A 22,290-nucleotide genomic window follows, 5' to 3' on the forward strand; every position below is an offset into this window, starting at 1 on the left:
CTTAAAAAAAAAAACACATCAAAATGCTTAATGTATCATGATCGCTTCTCACGCAATGGACTATTCCACTTTCTTACTTCTAATGCTCATAGTTGATTCAGGAGAACAAACCTGCTGGCACATTGTGAGGAAAATGAAGCGGAATTATTCTAGTGGAACAGAAAAGGTGAGAGGGACAATGTTTTTTTTGTTTTTTTCTCCAAACCTACCAAAGGTTTCAACCTTTTTCACAGCGACACTGAATGTGCTTAACCGATAAAAGCGAGAAACAGACACAATCGAAATGGTAAACTATATAAAATTTGGACTAATGTACTTATCAATTACATTAAAAGTGTTGAGATGGTTCACTTGTTGGATAATTATCCTCAAGAAGGATTTTGAAGTCCTTGTCAAGTGAAATATGTCTTGTAAATTTGACACACCACAGAAATGGGTGTTGTTAACAACCCTGCTAATTTGAATGATTGTAGAAAAAAATTCGTCAAATATATAAAACGAGTCTTCAAAATAAAAAAATCAAGACGTGTATCTTGTTGGCGAGTCCACTACCTAAATTAAGCTTTTGGCACTATTCTTAATTTATTTAATTTATTAAGCTGTATCTGTAATGTTTTTAGAAACAAATATATGAATGAAATTTACAGGGAATTTAAGGACTTTATCTGGCTCAGGAAATAGCAGCGTTTTGACGACAAAATCTTTGTTGTACACGAATGAATGTTTTTTCTATAAAATTCTGAAGCCCTTCAAATACTGGGCGAAATCGTTGTGAAAGAATATAATGTGCGTGGGTCAAGGTGCGGTCACAAAAGTGCAGAATGAGCGCCTCCACCGCTTTCGATTGCACAAAACGAGCCACACAGACGCGCAGTGACGCTGTCAACTGCCCCTTGCTGCCTCTTTCCACGTGTTCCGGACGTTTCTTCAAACCACGCCCCCCTTCTGAGCCACATCGCGTCTCCCATTGGCTGCGAGCACCTTGTCACTCAAAACGGGGGAGGAAAAAAACAAAACAAAGCAAGGTCCCTCCCACTTGTTGATGTGACATCACTGATTGGGTCCCAACACGGAAATAATGTATTTACTATTACGTTGCTGTTAAGATGAGTTCAAAATGAGCCACACCGGCATGTCCGCCTCTTGTGATGTTATTAGACGGACGCCTTGAGCCCACGCGGACGTGTGGACTCCCGCGCTGGCACTTCGAGGGGCAATAGGAGCTTTGCTTTTGAGTTGGGTTGGTAGCGTCGAGGAGGAGGAGGAGGAGGAGGAGGTGGGTGTCATGGGATCTTTGGGGCGCCTGCTCTTGTGCCTTCTGCTACTCTCGTGGAAAGTCAAAATATCGCAGGTGAACGTTTTTTCAGTTTTACATTCTTTGATGTTGTCACGAGTGTCGTGTGGGGGCGACTGTTAACGACTGAGTGGGGGGCGTCAACCCTTTGGCTTCTGACGCTAGTTTCAGGCTACACACTTCAAAGTTGCTGTGATGGGATTATTGGATTGAACGCAATTTATCATTAAAAAAAAAATTTGGAATAACTACAAACACCCACTGTGTGTTGTAGTTATACATACATTAATTATAGTAAACAAGAATATTCACATTTAGCTTTCACAATTTCACCTATTCTTGTTCTTCTTATTATATGTTATATTGTTATTATAGCTATATTATTATTATTATACCTATTATTATTATATGTTTTTTTATGTGGAACTTATGTTCTGTAATATGCTGAAAAATTCACCTCTACGCGGCTTTAGGGCGTTCCATGTACTAGTCTACTTGACAAGTTTATTAGTTTAATTCTATGACCAAGCACCTAACTAGTTCAATTCATTTCATGACCAATGCTTATTACTCAAAACACTTGTATCTCAAATCGTCTATTCCCTTTGAATCAGAATCACCTTTAGAGTCATTGAGCAACGAAAGGGGAGCAGTAATGTGGTAATGCTGATGAAATGACGATTGTGCAACTGGTGCACACGTCGTCAAGCAATTTCATGTGATTATATATTGTGATAATCGGGATAACAATGACAACTGTGCAAATGGTGCATGTAAGTGACGGTGTTAATGTCCCAACAGGGATGTAACACAAGATGGCGCCAAAACCCCGGATAATCGGAAAGTAGTAATTGGTGTCAATTAAGTACCGTATCTTGACTGTTTAAGATCTTGGTATGTTGGGGAGGAGCTAGGTTTAGCCTGGGTTGTTAGTCGTATTTAGTTTATTTTTAAGGTGTAATATTAGTTTTTAATTATACTAAATGTTTTAGGATCATAGTTTATGGTATGATTAAGGTTTAAACTATTAATATAAGCAATTATAAACATGTCAGTTACACGCATTTTTTCGCTATTCTTAGCAGGGTCTGGTCCCTGTGCTGCTCAATTGTGTAGATGACACTTGTCACCCGGTTGCAGGTAAACATGGGAGGGGTGAATACACACTCAAGGAGGGGTGTTTGTCAGGATATCCTGCTAAATGAGGAACTTCGTATATTTTATGGAGTAGACACAAAAGACCTGACACTCCCACTCCCGCACGCTCATGTCTCCTTCGCGGCCATCAGGTGGCGGGGGTCAAAGCGGTCACCCTGCCAGAATCCCTTCTGTTCGTGTCCACGCTGGATGGAAGTCTGCATGCTGTCTCCAAACAGACGGGAGACATCAAATGGATCCTAAGAGAAGGTTTGCATGTCAGGGAGTACTTGTCAACCTTATTTCGATACATTGTAATTTAATTATTCGTTTTTTTTATTTATTTTTTTTTATTCCCAGACCCCGTTATACAAGTGCCCATCAACATCACTGAGTGAGTAAAACACACACACATGTACTAATGTACATAAGATATCATAATGTTTTTTGTTTTTTTTAATTTTCTTATTTTTTTTTCAGGCTGGGTTTTCTCCCGGACCCCAACGATGGCAGCTTATACATACTCGGTGGCAAGCACAAAGAAGGCCTGCTGGTGAGGGACAAAGTTCAAGATCGTGAGTGTTCAATTCGTAATGTCGTCTTGGCGATGTGTTCTCCAGAAACTCCCGTTCACCATTCCAGAGCTGGTTCAGTCGGCTCCCTGCCGGAGCTCCGATGGTGTTCTCTATACAGGTGAGGTGCGCACAAATGCATCCGCCCCTCCCTCATCCAGACATCAAAAAAATAATTATCGAGTAGACATGTGGATCGAGCGCGAGGCAGTTGCACTTTCTGTCCCGTACCTAGGGCTTTTACGGTCATGGAAAAGTTATGGAAATTAAATAAAAAAAATGTATGTCCTTGAAAACCTTATGAAAAATAACATTTCCTGTAAGGTTTTGGAAAAGTCATGGCAATATTGCGTGGATGACATTTAGGGTAATAGTTGGAGAAGTAATTGAACCGTCAAGTTTACCTGATGTGTTGGAACATCAGGTAAGCTTGAATGTATGTACGGTTACACCCCTGCCATTCATCTAGAAGAGGATTATTGTTGTCAAAGTTTACTGATACTTGTGTCACTGATGAGTAGACTTAAACAAGAATATGTTTTTTTTTTACAGGCAAAAAGCAGGATGTGTGGTTTGTAGTGGATCCTGAAACGGGAGCGAAGCAAACCAGTCTAACCACGTCCTCGTCCAATTCCATGTGGGCCAACGCTCCTCTCCTCTACATTGGGCGCACAGGTCAAACACGCTCTTGCGCATGCACAAATGTTCACCGCTTATTCACCCCCCTTACGGAAATTTGGGTTTCCCCTATGCAGAGTACATGGTCACCATGTTCGATACCAAGAAGCAAGAGCTGCGATGGAACGCTACGTACAACGACTACTCCGCTCCCCCCTATGATGAGAAACTCGACTACAGTAAGTGTCACACGTGCTTCAGCTTTATTAGCGACGAGCCACTCTGCCGTACATTCGTGATGGTTAACTTGTGGCCAAACGCCATTCGTAAGGCAGCCAAAAAGTAAGGTCTGTTTTCATAACACGGGCAACAATTCATTAATCACGTCTGCTCCAAACTAGACAGCATTTGGACAGTGGAAAAACATTACCAACATTGTAGTATTAATCATGTTTTTTTTTTTTTTTTTTTTTTTTAGTAGGTTAAACAAGCGCGACAAGTGGCATCGTTTATCAAGTGGCAGCTGTTTATCACGTGTATGTCAATACAACCGAAAGAGAACTGAAAAATAACATTTTGCAAAGTTAGCTGAAGGTTAGGGCAACGTTGGGGGGAACCAAATATGTAACCAACACATAAGGTCTGGATAACTTTAGAAAGACTTACGAGAGACCAATTCACCAAAACGTGCCGTCTTAAGTAACGACGAGAGAAGTTCTGAAAACTGAAAAGTGATGAACTCCTACTACTTGGAAAAGTCATCGGAAAATGTAGCTCGTCTTTTCCAGATAATGTTTCCCGACAGCCAGAGTGCTTGTACGTTTGGGATATTAGGAGATTGTATTCAGAGCCCTGAAGAACTATTTTGTTCTCTTTCTATCGCTCTCTTGGATGGAGCGAGGTCAGACGGTTCATCTGTTAATCTTATTTTATAACTGATTTTATAACGTGACAATGTCTACCAAGATGGAGCTGTGGTTTGATGTAGAGCACTGAATACAGACTACGATGTTTCAGATAATGACCTCTTTTGGAAAAAACACTTTTTTTTTTTTTTTTTTTTAATAAACAATTTTCAGTGGTACAACTGAAATTAGTGTTTCACTCGGTCATGGAAATGAAGTGAACGTTTATGGAGAAGTCATTGAAAAGTCATGGAAAACTATTGCTAAAAAAGTGCACGAACCCTGCTTACCTGAGAGCGTTTGCAGTCTATTCTGTTTGCTTATTTCTCACTCTGTCTCACTCAGAGTACTGTCCCTGCATTTAAAAATACAAACAAATAAAACAATACTTAAAAAGTTTGACAGCGAGGTACTGCAGTACTTTTTTAGTACGGTACACTGTACAACCCTGCTAAGATTTCATTGAAAAACACACTTTTAGATGATAAGATACTAAATAAAAGTTAGCGTTTGTGTGTGAATTTTCCCTCCAGAAATGGCTCATCTTGTGTCCAGTGGCGACGGCCTTGTCGTCACCGTCGACAGAGAGTCAGGTAAGGACGTCATTTGTAAAACGGGGCTTTATTAACGCCTCAGCCCGACTGAGCTTCCAGCATGATGTCCTCCAGGTGACGTGCTATGGAGTCAGGACTACGGCTCGCCCGTGGTGGGGGTCTATCTGTACTCTGGCGACTCGCTCCGGCACGCCCCCCACCTGTCGCTCGCCCTTGAGACGTTGCGCTTCCTCACCTTCTCCTCCTCCTCCTCCTCTGTCACCGGCGAGCAGACGGACGCCCACTCCACTCTCAAGTGGAGCTATCAGTTTGTGAAGGAGCAAGCCAACGCTCAAACACAACTTGTGTAAGAGACAGACACGCACACATAGTAACACACGTTAAGTGCACCTAACAATAAAATACTTGTAAGTCTTCCAATAACAAGTAGTAGTCATCACACAACCCGTTCTTCTTGCACATAACAGTGTTTTTATTAGGGTTCTTGTCGGTGCAATTTCAATTTTGGAAAGCGGTCCATTTACAGGAATTTACAGCAACATTTGGGAATTTACTGGAATCACAGGAGGTTTGACTTTAACATCCCACGACATATTTTTCAAGTCAAACATGCAATTTTGTAATTCTTTGCCAATGTCTTGTCATTGTTACAACGATGAAACAAAAGAGTCCCTTTTGTATTTAACAAATATGTGTAATATACCACACATTATTTTCCAATGTAAAGGGATTCGTCAAGGAGGGTTAGATGCATTTCTTTCAAAATGTTGAAGAGTTCCTTGGCGTCTCCAAAGTCTCTGGAATTCTTTTTATCATGTATTACAACACCCTTAACATTAACACTCTGTTATCACGATGACTGCGGGTCGCAGATAGGGCTTGCGACTAAACGAGTGGCTACTCACTGTTGCCAACTTGGTAACACTGTACTTTTCAAAACAAGCGACTGGCAACAAATGGAATGACTTTTTTGTGGTGTTATGAGGGACTTCTGGAAACTCCTTTCAGATCAGGTGATGTTCATTCAGACTGCAACGAGTGTTGCTTTCTCACAGGCACATTTTAAGAACAAGACGTGGAACAAAATGTTGGCTTGGGTGTTTCATTTTACACTTAATCGGTGGGCCAGGCACTCCAGAAACAAATGTTTGTTAAAAACATTTGAAAAACATTTCAACAGTCCATTTACCAAGTGTGAAGTTTACAGGAAGGGTTGAAAACGAGGTGGAACACTGCAGATGTAGGCTTTGAGCTTGATCTTTCTCCATTTCAGCAGCTCACAATGAATATTTGGACAAAGTGACAGTTGTAAATATAACCCTCATTTTTAATATCTGGCTTAAAAATCCTTTTTTAACATGGATTTGTCTTCTACTTTCCCTTTAAGGCGCACTCTCTACGTCGGAAAACTGGACTCCCATCTCTATGCTTCCTCTTCCCTCGTTCACCAAGGATTTCCCTTGGTGGTGAGTTCAATTTACAAAATGTGTTTTCCGTGACCATCCGAGACGTGTTTTGATGGCGACGCTCCCGGTCCTGCGCAACAACAGTAATATAATATCCCATCTGGTGCACATGCTGTGACGAGCCGATTCAAAGGCGAGCTCTTGTTTCCATGGCAGCGGGGTCAGACCCTGGGCCGGATTGAGGGTCCCGAGACGGCCGGTGTGACGGTCAGCGGACGAGGGGAGTGTGAGATCATGCCGTCCACTGACGTACGCTATCCTCCCGGGAGCACGACCAGCCGGAGAAACCACTGGTTGTTAATCGGTACGCACACACCGTTACCCCAAACTGGACTGGACCAGGCATACCGATTGTGGAATTTAACCCTTACTTAATTGGGGAGGGGCGGCACGGTGGCCGACTGGTTAGAGCGTCAGCCTCACAGTTCTGAGGTACGGGGTTCAATCCCCGTCCCCGCCTGTGTGGAGTTTGCATGTTCTCCCTGCGCCTGCGTGGGTTTTCTCCGGGCACTCCGGTTTCCTCCCACATCCCAAAAACATGCATTAATTGGAGACTCTAAATTGCCCGTAGGCATGACTGTGAGTGCAAATGGTTGTAGGTTTCTATGTGCCCTGCGATTGGCTGGCAACCAGTTCAGGGCGTACCCCGCCTCCTGCCCGATGACAGCTGGGATAGGCTCCAGCACACCCGCGACCCTGGTGAGGAGAAGCGGCTCAGAAAATGGATGGATGGATAATTGGGGAGGACATTACACAAAAGCAATGAAAATAATTGGAAGAAATGTAATGCTGGTATTTACCACGACTAATTAGGGAAGGAAACTGCCTAATCATCAATAGTAGCGTATTTTGTGTACCGTGTTGGTGTTGCCGACTTAAGCCAACTCAAGCGACTTCACGGAGAAAACCACAACCCGTCTGTGCCTGCCTATTCCTGCAGTAAAGTGAAAAAGGGGAAATTAGCTGTTTTAAGCCCTCGAGTAGCTCAATCTGGATTCTCAAGTGGGAACGACTTAAACAACTGTATAAAAATGCTTGCGTTGATCAAAAGTCATTTAAAAGCTTGACTATAGTCAACTTGAATTTCGGAGTTAGAACCTTGTTGAAGAGTATCAAAGATGGCGCCTTTGAGTTGGTAGCACGTTACAAGAGCCCTGCTAACTTTTCTCTATTATGTACTTTTCCATCCTTTTTTTGTTATTTATTGTTCCTTGTACGTCATTTGAAGTCAAAAGTCAAATGAAGCGAAAGAGACGTTAAATGGTATAGGAGAATTGAACCAATTTTTCAGCAACAGACAAACTGTCAGCTGTTAAAAACTAACGACATACAGTAAACCTAAATATCCCTAAGTGGAACTTTCTCAAATTGAATCCGCATCCTTCTAAATGTCTACATGTAATGTCTTGGAGGCCACCACGAGGTCCCACCAATAGCGCACACCACCATGTTGAGGGAATTCCGAGTCAGCCTGCCGCGCTCCGGTGAAGCCGTCATCCCGCCTCAAACTCGTGCCTCGTCATCGTCGCGCACCTCCAACTACAACCAGCGGCACGTGAGTCCTCTTCCAGCGCCATTTTAGTTACTTTCTCAAGGCCTTCCATCTCTCGTGTTTCACGTTGCTGTAATCCTCCAGTTCTGGTCAGTCGGCCCGAGCGATGGCGAAGACGACGGAGGAGCTGGCGACAGGAGGAGATGGGAACGGTCCCAAAATCTGGCCGCCTTACTTGCCGTCTATATGACGCAGGATTGCCTGACTCCGGCTGTGGTGAGCGTGCTGCTGGGGGGATGGCTTGCATATGCCATCGGATATAATGTGAGTCACTACAATTAGACTTTTACTTCTTTACCTTATTTATTTTGTTAAAGAGCTCTCAAACTTGACCTCGTGTATCTGTATGGTTCTTAACAGCGAGCAGCCAAGAAGCTAAAAGCTCAGCGGCACCAGGTAGAGGTGGCATTTGAATCTTGTATCCAGCGCACACAGACTGACACGCCGGCAGCGACCTTCAATTCCTCCGACTCGGCACTTTCCATCAACGCAAACGTCTCAAGTGGTAAGCAAACATTGTTTATTTTATTTTAAATATTTTAGAATAAAAATATATTTTAATGAAATGAATGGAAATTAAACTATATTCAATATTTTTTTATTACCAAGTAAAATTACATTTTATTTTATTTTCCCCCAAAATACATACATTGCGTCACATGCACCTCACAAAGTACCAGGCAAAAAAAAACAAAAACAGTTGGGGTTTTAAACTACTGTGGTGTGCCGAACTGAACTGGACCACAGTGTGGATAAAACATAAACTGTGCTTATTTTCTTCTTTCCTCTTTCCAGACTCCCAGCATGCACCAGCAGACACTGCTTCAACTCCTTACCCCAACAGCAGTCGAGCCTCAAGTGTGGATAGTAACAGCGGAGCAGGCCACCAAACGGCCGCAGGTAGCAACCCAACTCTGTGTTATTTTCTTTCTATCCCACAGATGAGCTTGATTTATTTCTGCGCTTTTCTCTCAGCCGAAAACAGGGAGGAGGTGCACGTGGGTAAGATCTCCTTCACCACATCCGAAGCCCTCGGGCACGGCAGCTCGGGAACATTCGTCTTCAGGTATGTTCGAAAAAGTTGCCGTGCGCGTCCACCGAGTGGTCAATAACCTCTCCTTCGTATTGCACCTGATGCAGGGGCGACTTCGACGGACGGCGTGCCGCAGTGAAGCGAATCCTCCCCGAGTGCTTTGAGGTGGCAGAGCGTGAAGTGCAGCTCCTGCGACAGTCCGACACGCACCCCAACGTCATCAGGTACTTCTGCACGGAAAGGGACAGCCTCTTCACGTACATTGCCATCGAGCTGTGCGCCGCCACCGTGCAACAGGTCAGTGTGTTTGCCCTATCGTGACTATTTAGGTTTTCTCTGTATAAAATTGTACAGTAAAACTGAAGCGCATCTTTTGGATATTATTGTTTTGTCTGCAGTATGTGGAGGATCCGTCTAATTTTCCCGACCTGAGTCCGATGACGTTGTTGGAGCAGACCATGTGTGGCCTCTCGCACCTGCATTCGCTCAATATAGGTTTGTGATGACACACACACACACACACACACACACACACGATGGCTGTATCGATACACCAAATTGATTTGATTCATATCTCGATTTCTGACAGACGGTCCCAATACATGGTTTGATTATTTTTTAATCAGTCAAATTGAACGGATGAATATCATAAATAATTTTTTTACATCACAGTGATAGTGGTGTAAATAGATGCCCGCTACCATATGTGCATACAGTTTTTCTCACTCCGGCCAGACAACCGTAACTGGAAAAAGTAGTCACCTGACACGCAGTTGGAGGAGTCTTGCTTTTTTCAAATTATCTTGAAATAATAATAATAATGTTAATTATAATAAGGTTGGTAGAATTGTGAGCGCATATGGCTGTATCTGGAATGGAGGCACCAACTGGGAGTCGGAAGGGGCTTGTTGCGGTTCAAATGCGACACGGGTGCTTTAAAACCTTGTCTCGTGATTGACGGTTTCGAAACGCACGCACACACTCACATATACACTGACCTAAGCGCATTGTAGGGTTAAAAAAAACCCAACTCGTCTCACATTCAGTGGCGTTTCAAAAATGTTAAGTGCATGCCCAAGCAACAGGTGGCGCCATAACACCATAGGTTCCTTTCAGCACAGCCCAACCACCAGATACGAATAGAAATCTTTTTTTCTTCTTCTTCTTTTCAATTGATTCTTTCCTCTCCATTATTATTATGTATTTTTTTTTTTCATTAAGCATGTCTGTTCTTTGATGTAAAGTGTTTTGTTTTACATAAAATCTATTATTCAGGTGTAAAGCGGGGTAAACGCATACTGATTTTTAACAGCTTCACCTTCTTTCAAAAATGTGAGAGACTCAACATACAGCGTGGGAAAGAAATCTGCAAGCGTGTTCTTAGTCTTCTCCACCAGACCAAAAGTCTCTCTTCTCCTTGTCATTTTTATTGTGGTGACATGGTCTACAAACACTAAACGCTTCAGCTTGCTTTCTAATTGGCTATCGTTCTATTTCAAGTTGTAATCACAGATTCCATGGCTGAGATCAAGTTTGTATTGACTATGTATGCAGGGATTTACAATTTACAAACATTTCTGAATGTGAGCTGGACCGTTTTGCAAGCAGATCGGGGAGAAAAAGTTGTCCTTAACACACCCCACTCCACAGGATAATCGCTCAGGATCTTTGTGAGATATCCGACAATTGACCTTTTGCTTACTTTAGAAGTGAGGAAACCACCTCATGTTTGGTATGTGTGTACCCCAATTCAAGTTATTTTAGCCAATAAAGAGTTAGACAAGAAAACACAAAAACAACAATGGGAAACTCTAGGAAATAGAGAATCATACATGTGTACTGATAGTAAAGACAAAGTTACATTTGAATATAAAGTTAACAAAACAATAAATGGCCTCCCGATGCTCTTTTCCCTTTTTCTGGCTACCTCCACCCTTCATCCAGTCCATCGGGACCTGAAGCCTCGAAATATCCTGCTCTCCTTTCCCTGCCCGCTGGGTAGGTTCCGAGCCCTCATTTCAGACTTTGGGCTGTGCAAAAAGATCCAGGACGGTCGGAACAGTTTTTCGTTGCGCTCGGGCATACCGGGCACCGAAGGCTGGATAGCTCCCGAGCTGCTGCTGAACATTCCTGGCAGCAAACCGGTGAGTCTCACGTTTCGAACAAATTCCATGCGTGTTTCCTTTTTTCAATTTTTTTATTGGCTAGCTCAGCGCTCTCACTTCTCTTCAGACCACTGCTGTGGATATCTTCTCAGCGGGCTGCGTTTTCTACTATGTGATCAGCGGGGGGAAGCACCCGTTTGGTGAGACTCTGATGCGGCAAATGAACATCCTGTCGGGAGAATATTCGCTCTCATATTTCATGGAGACGATACACGGTGAGGGTGGCTGGTGTGTGCTTGTGTCTGATGCTTTGCTCCCTTTTTTGGGAGGGCGGGGGGGGGGGGGGGGGGGGGTGCGGGGGGTGTGGGACCCAGGCTCAAATTGTCAAAAGTTTTTATTTCTTCACTGTGACTTTGTTTCTTTTTACATCCTGACTTCCACATGATCTCTGCCTCTAGAGAGGCCTCGGTCTCGGCACCAGTGATTGGTCTAATAGTTGCATTAAAAACGGCTTTAAGTGCCAAATACATAATTGCAAACCGTATTTCACTGAGTTTGCTGCTTTTCAACTTTGTGAGTTGCATGGTTTCTATATTGTTGATCAGTTCAAGTAAAAAAATAAGGGTCATATTCCCGATTTAAATGAGAAGTCGACATTGTAAATATTAACTCCACAAATGTAATTATTTTTCATTTGGTCAACTTTCTAAATTGCAAAATGTCTTAAAATATTCAGAAATTTTTTTTCAGTCACTCTCAAAATTGTTTTTATCATGACTACAAATATTTAAGATTATTTGGAAAAAAATGGCTATGGCAACAGAGGACTGACAGTGAAATAGTTAAATTTAACATGTATTTTAATGTGTAAAAGGATAATGTTTGTTTGAAGTCATTTGAAATCAGTCAAAACGGCATTATTATTCTTTCAGGGCCAAACGTTGAATACCATTGTAGCAAACTGTGTTTTACTAACTTTGTCACTTCAGTTTTCAGTGTTTGTTCAATGTGAAAATCTTATTAAACCATCATAGCATGTTTTTGGTTTAGTTTTGTTTTAAACCCAAATATGGTCACATTTCCATTCAGCGTTTGTACATTGGACTGTGCTGCCATTCCAGTGACTAACTTCCAGCAATGTTGTGAGTCATCAGAAGATGTTGCGGCTCAGGACCTGATCGAGCAGATGATCAGTTTGGAGGCGGTGTCTCGTCCCTCCTCCGCTTGCGTGCTCAAGCATCCGTTCTTCTGGAGCCCCGAGAAGCAGCTGCTCTTCTTCCAAGTCAGTTGTGCCACTTACTCACTTTGGACTCCCTAGTTCTTGTTTGGAATATGCCAAACACATGCCTTGTTGAGTCATGTCTGAAAACTGACAACTGGAATTATTTATTTATAATTTTTTTTTTTTTTTTTTTACATATCTGAAAACATGTCAATGGAAATGTCTCCATACGGTTTCACAAAACAAGTGAAGTCACTTTGGTAAACTGGCAACAGACAAACAATTGGTTATTTTATTATTTTGAAATGTATTGTTTACTGTCTCGCGGCACAGTCGAGCATGTGGTTAGCTCGACTGCCTCGCAGATGAGAGGTTCTGGGTTTGACTCTCGACTTCTGTGTGGAGTTGTTGCTTTCCTGCTTCTTTGCTGGTTCATTTAAGACTCTTAAGTGTCCATAGGTGTGAATGTGGGCGTGAAATATGTTTGTCTATTTGCCCTGCGCTTGACTATTGACCAGTGTAGCCCACCTCTCACCAAAGTGAGCCCACCCATGACTCTAATCAGAGGTGGACAGGCAGTCACGTGAGCGTGTACAACTTCTCCGCGGCCTCACACAGAAGCAAGGTTTACAAAGTGACTACTGCTAATTTCCATGAACCCTAGTAAATGTGCTATGTGAATGCAAAATCGGAGGCTTTCAAGCCAGGTTTCAACAGATCTGATCCACAGTGAGCATTTGAAAGCAATTTGGAGTTAATAATAACAAAATAAATCTCTTTTAATATGTTCATCTTAGGCTTTACACGATTCGGCGAGTTTAAAAAACCGATCACTGATCCGATCGCAAGATGGAGCAATGTGTCTATTTAAATGACCTGTTCATTTACTGGAAAAACTTCATTGCTCAAAAAATTAAATGTACAATAAATAATGTATCTTGGTTCATCTATTTATGCCAGTGAGGCATAGTGACAGACAGAACAAATGAATGGTCTTCTATTAGATGGCAGGAAGTACATGCAGTATTTAATGTATCCACTTTTTGTGACATTTTTGTTTGTTGGTGTGCCGTGAGATTTTTCAATTGTAAAATATGTTCCTTGGCTCCATAAAGGTTGGAAATCACTGCTGTAGAAGGCGGCATGTTTACGTACAACCGTTAGTGCTAGCAGTAACTTGCTAGGCAAAATAATGTTTTTGTTGCCTGCTTGCAAGCCGTATCGTATTCAAAGTATGTGAACATACCTCAAGCAAGCCTTAAACGAACGTCCTCTCCTGTCCCACCAACACACGTTTTCCCCCATTTTGTCCTTATAATACAGTCGGCTCGCTCCGCTCTTGTTGTCGTTGCTACGGTAACGCGTGTATCCGGTCGCGTTTGAGTTGACACGATAAAGCCCAATGATCGTAAAAAACGGGATGCGGTGGTATCGGAATACAAGATTTTATTGCAGTAGTCAGACAGTGGAATCGTTAAAGAGCAAATTTGTCTTGTAGTTTGACACCGCCGACATGTTGTTATTTTTTTTTTAAAATAACTTCATTGGCCGTCAGATATTTACAGTACTATGTCAAAAGACAAGCCACAAGGCTAAAAATAAACTTGCTTTTGGATTCAAATATACTGTGCGCGATGGCGACGCGGAGTAAAGGTCTTTTGCGGAGCCGATCGAAGACGTCATTGATCGGATTGGCGAATAATGACATTAAAGCCGATCAGCATAAAATGCTAATTATCGTCCGATACCGATCAGGCCGATAAAAATTGATATAAAGTTGAGTTCATCTGTATAGGCTGTAATTTGTCATCACACAAGAAATTTAGAATTTCTTCAAATACGAAACCGCTATTGAAATCCAGAATGTCATCTGTAACCCCTGTGAGCCAGTTTAAAATGTCACTTTCTCAACTTCTTTTTTTTTAATTCAGTTGCTGAGTGTGTGTTTTTTTTTTTTTTTTCACACAGGATGTGAGCGACCGTATTGACAATGAACCAGTCGACGGCGAGATTGTGGTTAACCTCGAGAGTGAGCGCCGAGGGGTGGTCCGGACCAACTGGAGGCTGCACATCTCAGCGCCCCTGCAGATGGGTAGGATGCACATCCATACAAAGCGGAACCTCCAAAGTGCAAAGTCAAACGATTTTGGAGTTTGAATGACATTTTGAGGGTGGAAAAAAATGCCTTAACGCCAAATACAAAAATTTGAGGTTGATGCTTCAGCAAATCTCGTAAGATCAGTGAGCATCTAACGCAGTGTTTCTCAAACCTTTTATTTCAAGTTCAGTTTTATTTAGGATAGTCCTTTGAGATGTAGTATTTCGTTTTCGAGGTAGTCCCAACACAAATACATAAAATAATGCAAAACATAAATTAGAACAATACACAAATAGTGAAACACATTGCGCGACCACTTCCACGACCCACGCAGCCCGCCCGCTCCATCACCAGCTCAAATAAAAAACAAAAAATAAAAATTAAAATAGTTCACACACACACATACACATACACATAACCACATTACAATACAGTAAAACAACTGGAACAACAGAATGCCACAGCAATATTGTATTCTTCTTTTCCTTTCGGCTTGTCCCGTTAGGGGTCGCCACAGCGCGTCATCCTTTTCCATGTAAGCCTATCTCCTGCATCCTCCTCTCGAACACCAACTGCCATCATGTCTTCCCTCACGACATCCATCAACTTTCTCTTTGGTCTTCCTCGAGCTCTCTTGCCTGGCAGCTCCATCCTCATCATCCTTCTTCCAATATACTCACTATTTCTCCTCTGGACGTGTCCAAACCATTGAAGTCTGCGCTCTCTAACTTTGTCTCCAAAACATCGAACCTTGGCTGTCCCTCTGATGAGCTCATTTCTAATTTTATCCAACCTGGTCACTCCAAGAGCGAACCTCAACATCTTCATTTCCGCCACCTCCAGCTCTGCTTCCTGTTGTCTCTTCAGTGCCACTGTCTCTAATCCGTACATCATGGCTGGCCTCACTACTGTTTTATAAACTTTGCCCTTCATCCTAGCAGAGACTCTTCTGTCACATAACACACCTGACACCTTCCTCCACCCGTTCCAACCTGCTTTGACCCGTTTCTTCACTTCCTGACCACACTCACCATTGCTCTGGACGGTTGACCCCAAGTATTTAAAGTCCTCCACCCTTGCTATCGCTTCTCCCTGTAGCCTCATTCTTCCCCCACCAGCCCTCTCATTCATGCACATATATTCTGTTTTACTTCGGCTAATCTTCATTCCTCTTCTTTCCAGTGCATGCCTCCATCTCTCTAACTGTTCCTCCAGCTGCTCCCTGCTTTCACTGCAGATCACAATGTCATCTGCAAACATCATGGTCCACGGGGATTCCAGTCTAACCTCATCTGTCAGCCTATCCATCACCACTGCAAAAAGGAAGGGGCTCAGGGCTGATCCCTGATGCAGTCCCACGTCCACCTTAAATTCTTCTGTCACACCTACAGCACACCTCACCGCTGTTCTGCTGCCCTCGTACATGTCCTGTATTATTCTAACATACTTCTCTGCCACTCCAGACTTCCGCATGCAGTACCACAGTTCTTCTCTGGGTACTCTGTCATAGGCTTTCTCTAGATCTACAAAGACACAATGTAGCTCCTTCTGACCTTCTCTGTACTTTTCCATCAACATCCTCAAGGCAAATAATGCATCTGTGGTACTCTTTCTAGGCATGAAACCATACTGTTGCTCGCAAATACTCACTTCTGTCCTGAGTCTATCCTCCACTACTCTTTCCCATAACTTCATTGTGTGGCTCATCAACTTTATTCCTCTATAGTTGCCACAGCTCTGCACATCACCTTTGTTCTTAAAAATGGGCACCAGTACACTTTTCCTCCATTCCTCAGGCATCTTCTCACGCACTAGAATTCTATTGAACAAGCTGGTCAAAAACTTCACAGCCACCTCTCCTAGATGCTTCCATACCTCCACAGGAATGTCATCAGGACCAACTGCCTTTCCATTTTTCATCCTCTTTAATGCCTTTCTAACTTCCCCCTTACTAATCATTGCCACTTCCTGGTCCACCACACTTACCTCTTCTACTCTCCCTTCTCTATCATTTTCCTCATTCATCAACTCCTCGAAGTATTCTTTCCATCTAGCAAGCACACTGCTGGCACCAGTCAACATATTTCCATCTCTATCCTTAATCACCCTAACCTGCTGCACATCCTTCCCATCTCTGTCCCTCTGTCTGGCCAGCCTGTATAGATCCTTTTCTCCTTCTTTAGTGTCCAACCTGCCATACATGTCATCATATGCCTCTTGTTTTGCCTTTGCCACCTCTACCTTTGCCCTGTGTCGCATCTCAATGTATTCCTTTCGCCTCTCCTCGGTCCTCTCAGTGTCCCACTTCTTCTTAGCTAACCTCTTTCCTTGTATGATTTCCTGTACTGTGAGGTTCCACCACCAAGTCTCCTTCTCTCCTTTCCTGCCAGAAGATACACCAAGTACTCTCCTGCCTGCTTCTCTGATCACCTTGGCTGCAGTGGTCCAGTCTTCTGGAAGCTCCTGCCGTCCACCGAGAGCCTGTATCACCTCTTCCCGAAAAGCTGCACAACACTCGTCCTGTCTCAGCTTCCACCACATGGTTCTCTTCTCTGCCTTTGTCTTCCTAATTTTCCTCCCCACCACCAGAGTCATCTTACACACCACCATCCTATGCTGTCTAGCCACACTCTCCCCTACCACTACCTTACAGTTGGTAACCTCTTTCAGATTACATCGTCTGCACAAGATGTAATCCACCTGTGTGCTTCTACCTCCGCTCTTATAGGTCACCCTATGTTCGTGCCTCTTCTGGAAAAAAGTGTTCACTACAGCCATTTGCATCCTTGTTGCAAAGTCTACCACCATCTGTCCCTCCAAGTTCCTTTCCTGGATGCCGTATTTACCCATCACTTCTTCATCACCCCTATTACCTTCACCAACATGTCCATTACAATCTGCACCAATTACGACTCTCTCTCTGACTGGGATGCTAAGAACTACATCATCTAGCTCCTTCCAGAATTTCTCTTTCACCTCTAGGTCACATCCTACCTGTGGGGCATAGCCACTAATCACATTACACATAACACCCTCAATTACAAATTTCAGCCTCATCACTCGATCTGATACTCTTTTCACCTCCAAGACATTCTTAGCCAACTCTTCTTTTAAAATAACCCCGACTCCATTTCTCTTCCCATCGACACCATGGTAAAATAATTTAAACCCTGCCCCTAAACTTCTAGCCTTACTGCCTTTCCACCTGGTCTCCTGGACACACAATATATCAACCTTTCTCCTCATCATCATGTCAACCAACTCCCGAGATTTTCCTGTCATAGTCCCAACATTCAAAGTCCCCACATTCAGTTCTAGGCTCTGTGTTTTCCTCTTCTCTTTCTGCCGAAGAACCCGCTTTCCACCTCCTCTTCTTCTTTGACTTCGACCCACAGTAGCTGAATTTCCAACGGCGCCCCGCAGGTTGACGGCGCCGGTGGCGGACGTTGTTAACCCGGGCCACGACCGATCCGGTATGGAATTCTTTGGATGAACGCTCATATTTGTTTGGCAAGGTTTTAAGCCGGATGCCCTTCCTGACGCAACCCTCTGCATTTATCCGGGCTTGGGACCGGCCTACAGTTTGCACTGACTTGTGCCACCCATAGGGCTGCATTCCACAGCAATATTGTATAAAGTAATAAAACAACACAAAGACAACATCAAAATGATCTAAACATATGAAAGTGATGATACACTTTGAGGAAGGACGTTTATTCCAATCAGGTGGGGCTTTGAATGACCTGCAACCTGTTTCTTTATGGATTTTAGGGAGTATGAAAGATTGAGTAGTCATATGTCTAAGGAGTTGCATAGTGGATTAGGACATTTAAAGAGAAACAAAACAAAAATAGTGAAACTGATGCCTCGATTTAATATGAAGCCGGCTGAGAGCCTCGCCTCGTACATGGGGCAGTGGACAAATCTGCATAAGGAGTTGTTTAAAATACTGAGAGGTTTGAGGATAAAGTCAGTGGTGCTTTGGTAAATGACATCAGCAAAAAAAGGGTATAGGAATCAACAGTTCTGAAATGATTCTTTTCCTGACTTGAAATGAAAAACGATTTATTGGTAGAGTGAACCCAGACACCCATAAATGATTTTACAAATATAATCGATATGCGGTTTAAAAGTAAGCTCAGGGGTTAATTCAGAGACGAAGGTATTTTAAATACATTTACTCTCTCTAGTGGAGTTGCATGACTACAATTAATAAGTAGCTGAGGTGAGTGTGATAAAGGATATTTTGTACCAAATGCCATAGAACATGATTTTTTTTCCATATTGAGAATTACCCTGTTTTTATCGAACCGGTGTTTGACAGGATTAAAATCTTGTTGCAAATTATACTGCATTTGAGATGTATCAGGATTGGAAGGGTAAGTAACAGTGTCATCAGCATAAAGATGAACATGACAGGTTGAACACAATTGAGCTAAAACTAATAAAAATGGAGAAGTGGACCTACTATGGAACCTTGTGGAACACCTGCACCAACTAACATTCGATCAGATTCACAACCATTGACATAAACATCCATCCATCCATCCATCCATCCATTTTCTGTACCGCTTTATCCTCACACGGGTCACGGGCGTGCTGGAGCCTATCCCAGCTATCTTCGGGCGAGAGGCGGGGTACACCCTGAACTGGTCGCCAGTCAATCGCAGGGCACATATAAACAAACAACCATTCGCGCACACATTCACACTTAAGGGCAATATAGAGTTTCCAATCAACCTACCATGCATGTTTTTGGGATGTGGGAGGAAACCGGAGTGCCCGGAGAAAACCCACGCAGGCACGGGGAGAACATGCAAAATCCACACAGGCGGGGCCGGGGATTGAACACCGGTCCTCAGAACTGTGATTGATGTTTGTCTTTTTTTTTTGTTTTTTTTTTTGTTTTGTGAGGGCTGTTACAGACAGTAAATAAAACACTCCAGACAAAATACCAGCATGTTCTTCTTTTGTAATCCTATCCATTTTAAGTGCTTTGCTGCCATTTTATGAGGTCTGTAGGTTATTGCAATGGCAATTATTGGCAGATTTTCACTATTCATGACAGCACTTGGTCCCTATCCTCCACAAATTGCACAGGTTCACTTGAGTCAACAGTAACGTCTCAATTTAATCAGCTTCTGCCATCGAGTGGAAGAGCATATATTTGTTCTGCCTGTTACTATACGTCACTTGCATGTCTAGATGAACACATTATTTTTAGTTCAATAATTGTCAGACCATGATAGTTGTAAATCGCTGCTTTAAAGGTTTCACTGTATGTGCTTCATATGCCTCTTTTCCATTTCCCTCCGCAGACTTGAGACGTTTCAGGACGTACAAAGGCAGCTCAGTGCGAGACCTGCTGAGAGCCATGAGGAACAAGGTCAGCCTGCTCGGTCCTTTCGCCGAAGCTTTACGCTTTGACCTCGCGTCCTCCCGGCTTGCGTTTTTGTTTTACAGAAGCATCACTACCACGAGCTGCCGCCCCACGTGCAGCAGACCCTCGGCGAGCTGCCCGACGGCTTCGTGGGCTACTTCACCTCCCGCTTCCCCAAGTTGCTGATGCACACACACGCCGCGCTGCGCGTCTGTGCCCACGAGAGACCGTTTCACTCCTACTACATGCCGCCCCACGCCAAGTAGCAGTCACACCCGTCTCACTCTTCTACGTTATTGCTTTTGTAAAGCCGTTACAGTTTTTAGCTACACCTTAAGATACATTGGCTTTGTTTGTATATTTATATTTTAACAGATTTTGAGAGAGAGGACTTTAGGCTGGAACCGCACATCCAGAAACGCTCACTGATATGCTGAGTTACATAATATATTGAAAGGCATCTATCGCCCTGTGGTTTTAAAGAGCGTCCCATCGGTATTAATAGTACTTGTTGTAGCAACCAACTGATAACGGCCTTTGTGAAGGAAAAAGCTTGTGCACTCTTGAAGGTAGCGACACTGACTGATAAAAACGTACCACGTCAAATACTGTACGTCTCCAATGATGACCACTGTACTCCACAGGACGCCTGCCATTTAAAAAAAAAAAAAAAAAGAAGTATACTGAGCATTACTTCTATTTTTTATTTTATTTTTTAACTCAAAGACCGTTTTCGTGTGAACTTGTTCCTGTGACTACGCACTGACCAAAGCCTTGTACTGCTGTTGAACCAATGTTGAGGGAGATCCTGATTTTCTAAATTAAATTTCTACTTTGAGTGTGCCAAAGAATTAGGAATATTTGTTGTTCTTTTTTAAAAGGAGCCCCGGATGTATTTTTCTCATGGAAAAGTTTCTTTCATGGCAATGTCTCCAGACATCCTTCAAAACAAATGAAGTCACTTTGTGAGTTGTAAACAGACAGTCAATTGTCTTTTTATTTTAAATGAATATTTTTGAGTTAGTGTTTACTACCCACGTCACTTATATACCACTTATCCGGAGGCTAAAGTAAACCCCCCATGATTATTTTCACTCCACACTTGAGAGATGAGATCATGGAAAAACATGGGTTTTCCACTGAACATGGTATTTGTTTGAAATTGATTTAAAACGCAGAGGCTTTAAAAACATCCGACATTTTAAAGACATTCTTGGCTTCTCTATTGGTACATGTTTGCATTACTGCATGTTGACCAACAGAGGACGACGTCTCACACTTTTGTTCGTAGAAACAGGGGAGAGACCCAGGGTCATTTCATATGACCACATCGTCAAGTAATAAACCACTGCATGTTGAAATGTTCTTTTATAAAACAACTGTGCGGGTTGCCTTTTCCCTTGTGTGTGTGCGTGTATGAGTGAATGTCTGGACTAATTACAGAGTTCAACAGTGGCTCCAGTCAAAAACGAGCCATCATCTTAACTGAAGTCAGAAGGTGCGACGCATATACACCCTCGCACAAGTCATAACAAACTGCAGTGGGGAACTGGCTTGCCATCTTGCTGCAATATCCCTCCATTAAAAACATTTTGTTTGCATTTTTAATAAGAAAAAAAAATGGCACTATTATACTACTTTATAAAAACATGGAGTAATAACGTTTGCGATAGAATGTAAAGAATTAGTTTGTGCATCATAATTTAATGCTGCAATTCACTTCATTGTTCATTGTGCAGATCCTTCGGGTGTGCCCACCTTGGCCACTGGGAGGCAGCATAATACTGTACTGTCATGCAGAGCTCGTATCTCAAGTTTGCGCAAACAATGAAAGTCGGGTCACTCACCTCAAGGCACCGTTGTACTTATTAAAAATAAAATGAATGTAATTCAATTCGTTTTTTATGACTCAATTTGGGCGGCACGGTGGGCGACTGGTTAGAGCGTCAGCCTCACAGTTCTGAGGACCCGGGTTCAATCCCCGGCCCCGCCTGTGTGGAGTTTGCATGTTCTCCCCGTGCCTGCGTGGGTTTTCTCCGGGCACTCCGGTTTCCTCCCACATCCCAAAAACATGCATTAACTGGAGACTCTAAATTGCCCGTAGGTGTGAGTGAAAATGGTTGTTTGTTTCTGTGTGCCCTGCGATTGGCTGGCAACCAGTTCAGGGTGTACCCCGCCTCCTGCCCGATGACAGCTGGGATTGGCTCCAGCACGCCCGCGACCCTAGTGAGGAGAAGTGGCTCAGAAAATGGATGGATGGATGACTCAATTTGCTTTATATGTAAGTGTATACGCAGCCTTAAGGTTGTGGCAATAATCTACATGCTTTTATTTTCTTGTGGAAAAACAATGGA

At 43.0% G+C, this 22,290-nt stretch overlaps 1 protein-coding gene across 3 annotated transcripts; it reads left to right on the forward strand.

Annotated features, from left to right (window-relative positions):
* Positions 1 to 1,062: 1,062 nt before the first annotated feature.
* On the forward strand, positions 1,063 to 20,787 carry ern2 (endoplasmic reticulum to nucleus signaling 2). Of its 3 annotated transcripts, XM_061678546.1 has the most exons (25): positions 1,309 to 1,351; positions 2,377 to 2,434; positions 2,584 to 2,701; positions 2,792 to 2,825; positions 2,912 to 2,984; positions 3,052 to 3,124; positions 3,556 to 3,678; positions 3,759 to 3,860; positions 5,060 to 5,119; positions 5,195 to 5,426; positions 6,468 to 6,546; positions 6,703 to 6,850; positions 7,959 to 8,101; positions 8,183 to 8,362; positions 8,459 to 8,603; positions 8,894 to 8,998; positions 9,074 to 9,164; positions 9,239 to 9,428; positions 9,530 to 9,626; positions 11,076 to 11,275; positions 11,364 to 11,511; positions 12,358 to 12,518; positions 14,427 to 14,550; positions 19,875 to 19,942; positions 20,020 to 20,787. In XM_061678546.1, the coding sequence occupies exons 2-25, from the start codon at positions 2,411 to 2,413 to the stop codon at positions 20,200 to 20,202; spliced, it is 2,901 nt and encodes a 966-aa protein (XP_061534530.1). In that variant the 5' UTR covers positions 1,309 to 1,351; positions 2,377 to 2,410; the 3' UTR covers positions 20,203 to 20,787. The 3 variants fall into 3 exon arrangements, with proteins under 3 accessions (XP_061534528.1, XP_061534529.1, XP_061534530.1); XM_061678544.1 differs by lacking the exon at positions 2,377 to 2,434 and having other exon boundaries at positions 1,063 to 1,351; XM_061678545.1 differs by lacking the exon at positions 2,377 to 2,434 and having other exon boundaries at positions 1,063 to 1,351; positions 12,391 to 12,518.
* The last annotated feature ends 1,503 nt before the right edge of the window (positions 20,788 to 22,290 follow it).

Source organism: Phycodurus eques, chromosome 6 (genome assembly GCF_024500275.1).
Source record: "Phycodurus eques isolate BA_2022a chromosome 6, UOR_Pequ_1.1, whole genome shotgun sequence".
In the NCBI taxonomy this organism is placed as follows: Eukaryota; Metazoa; Chordata; class Actinopteri; order Syngnathiformes; family Syngnathidae; genus Phycodurus; species Phycodurus eques.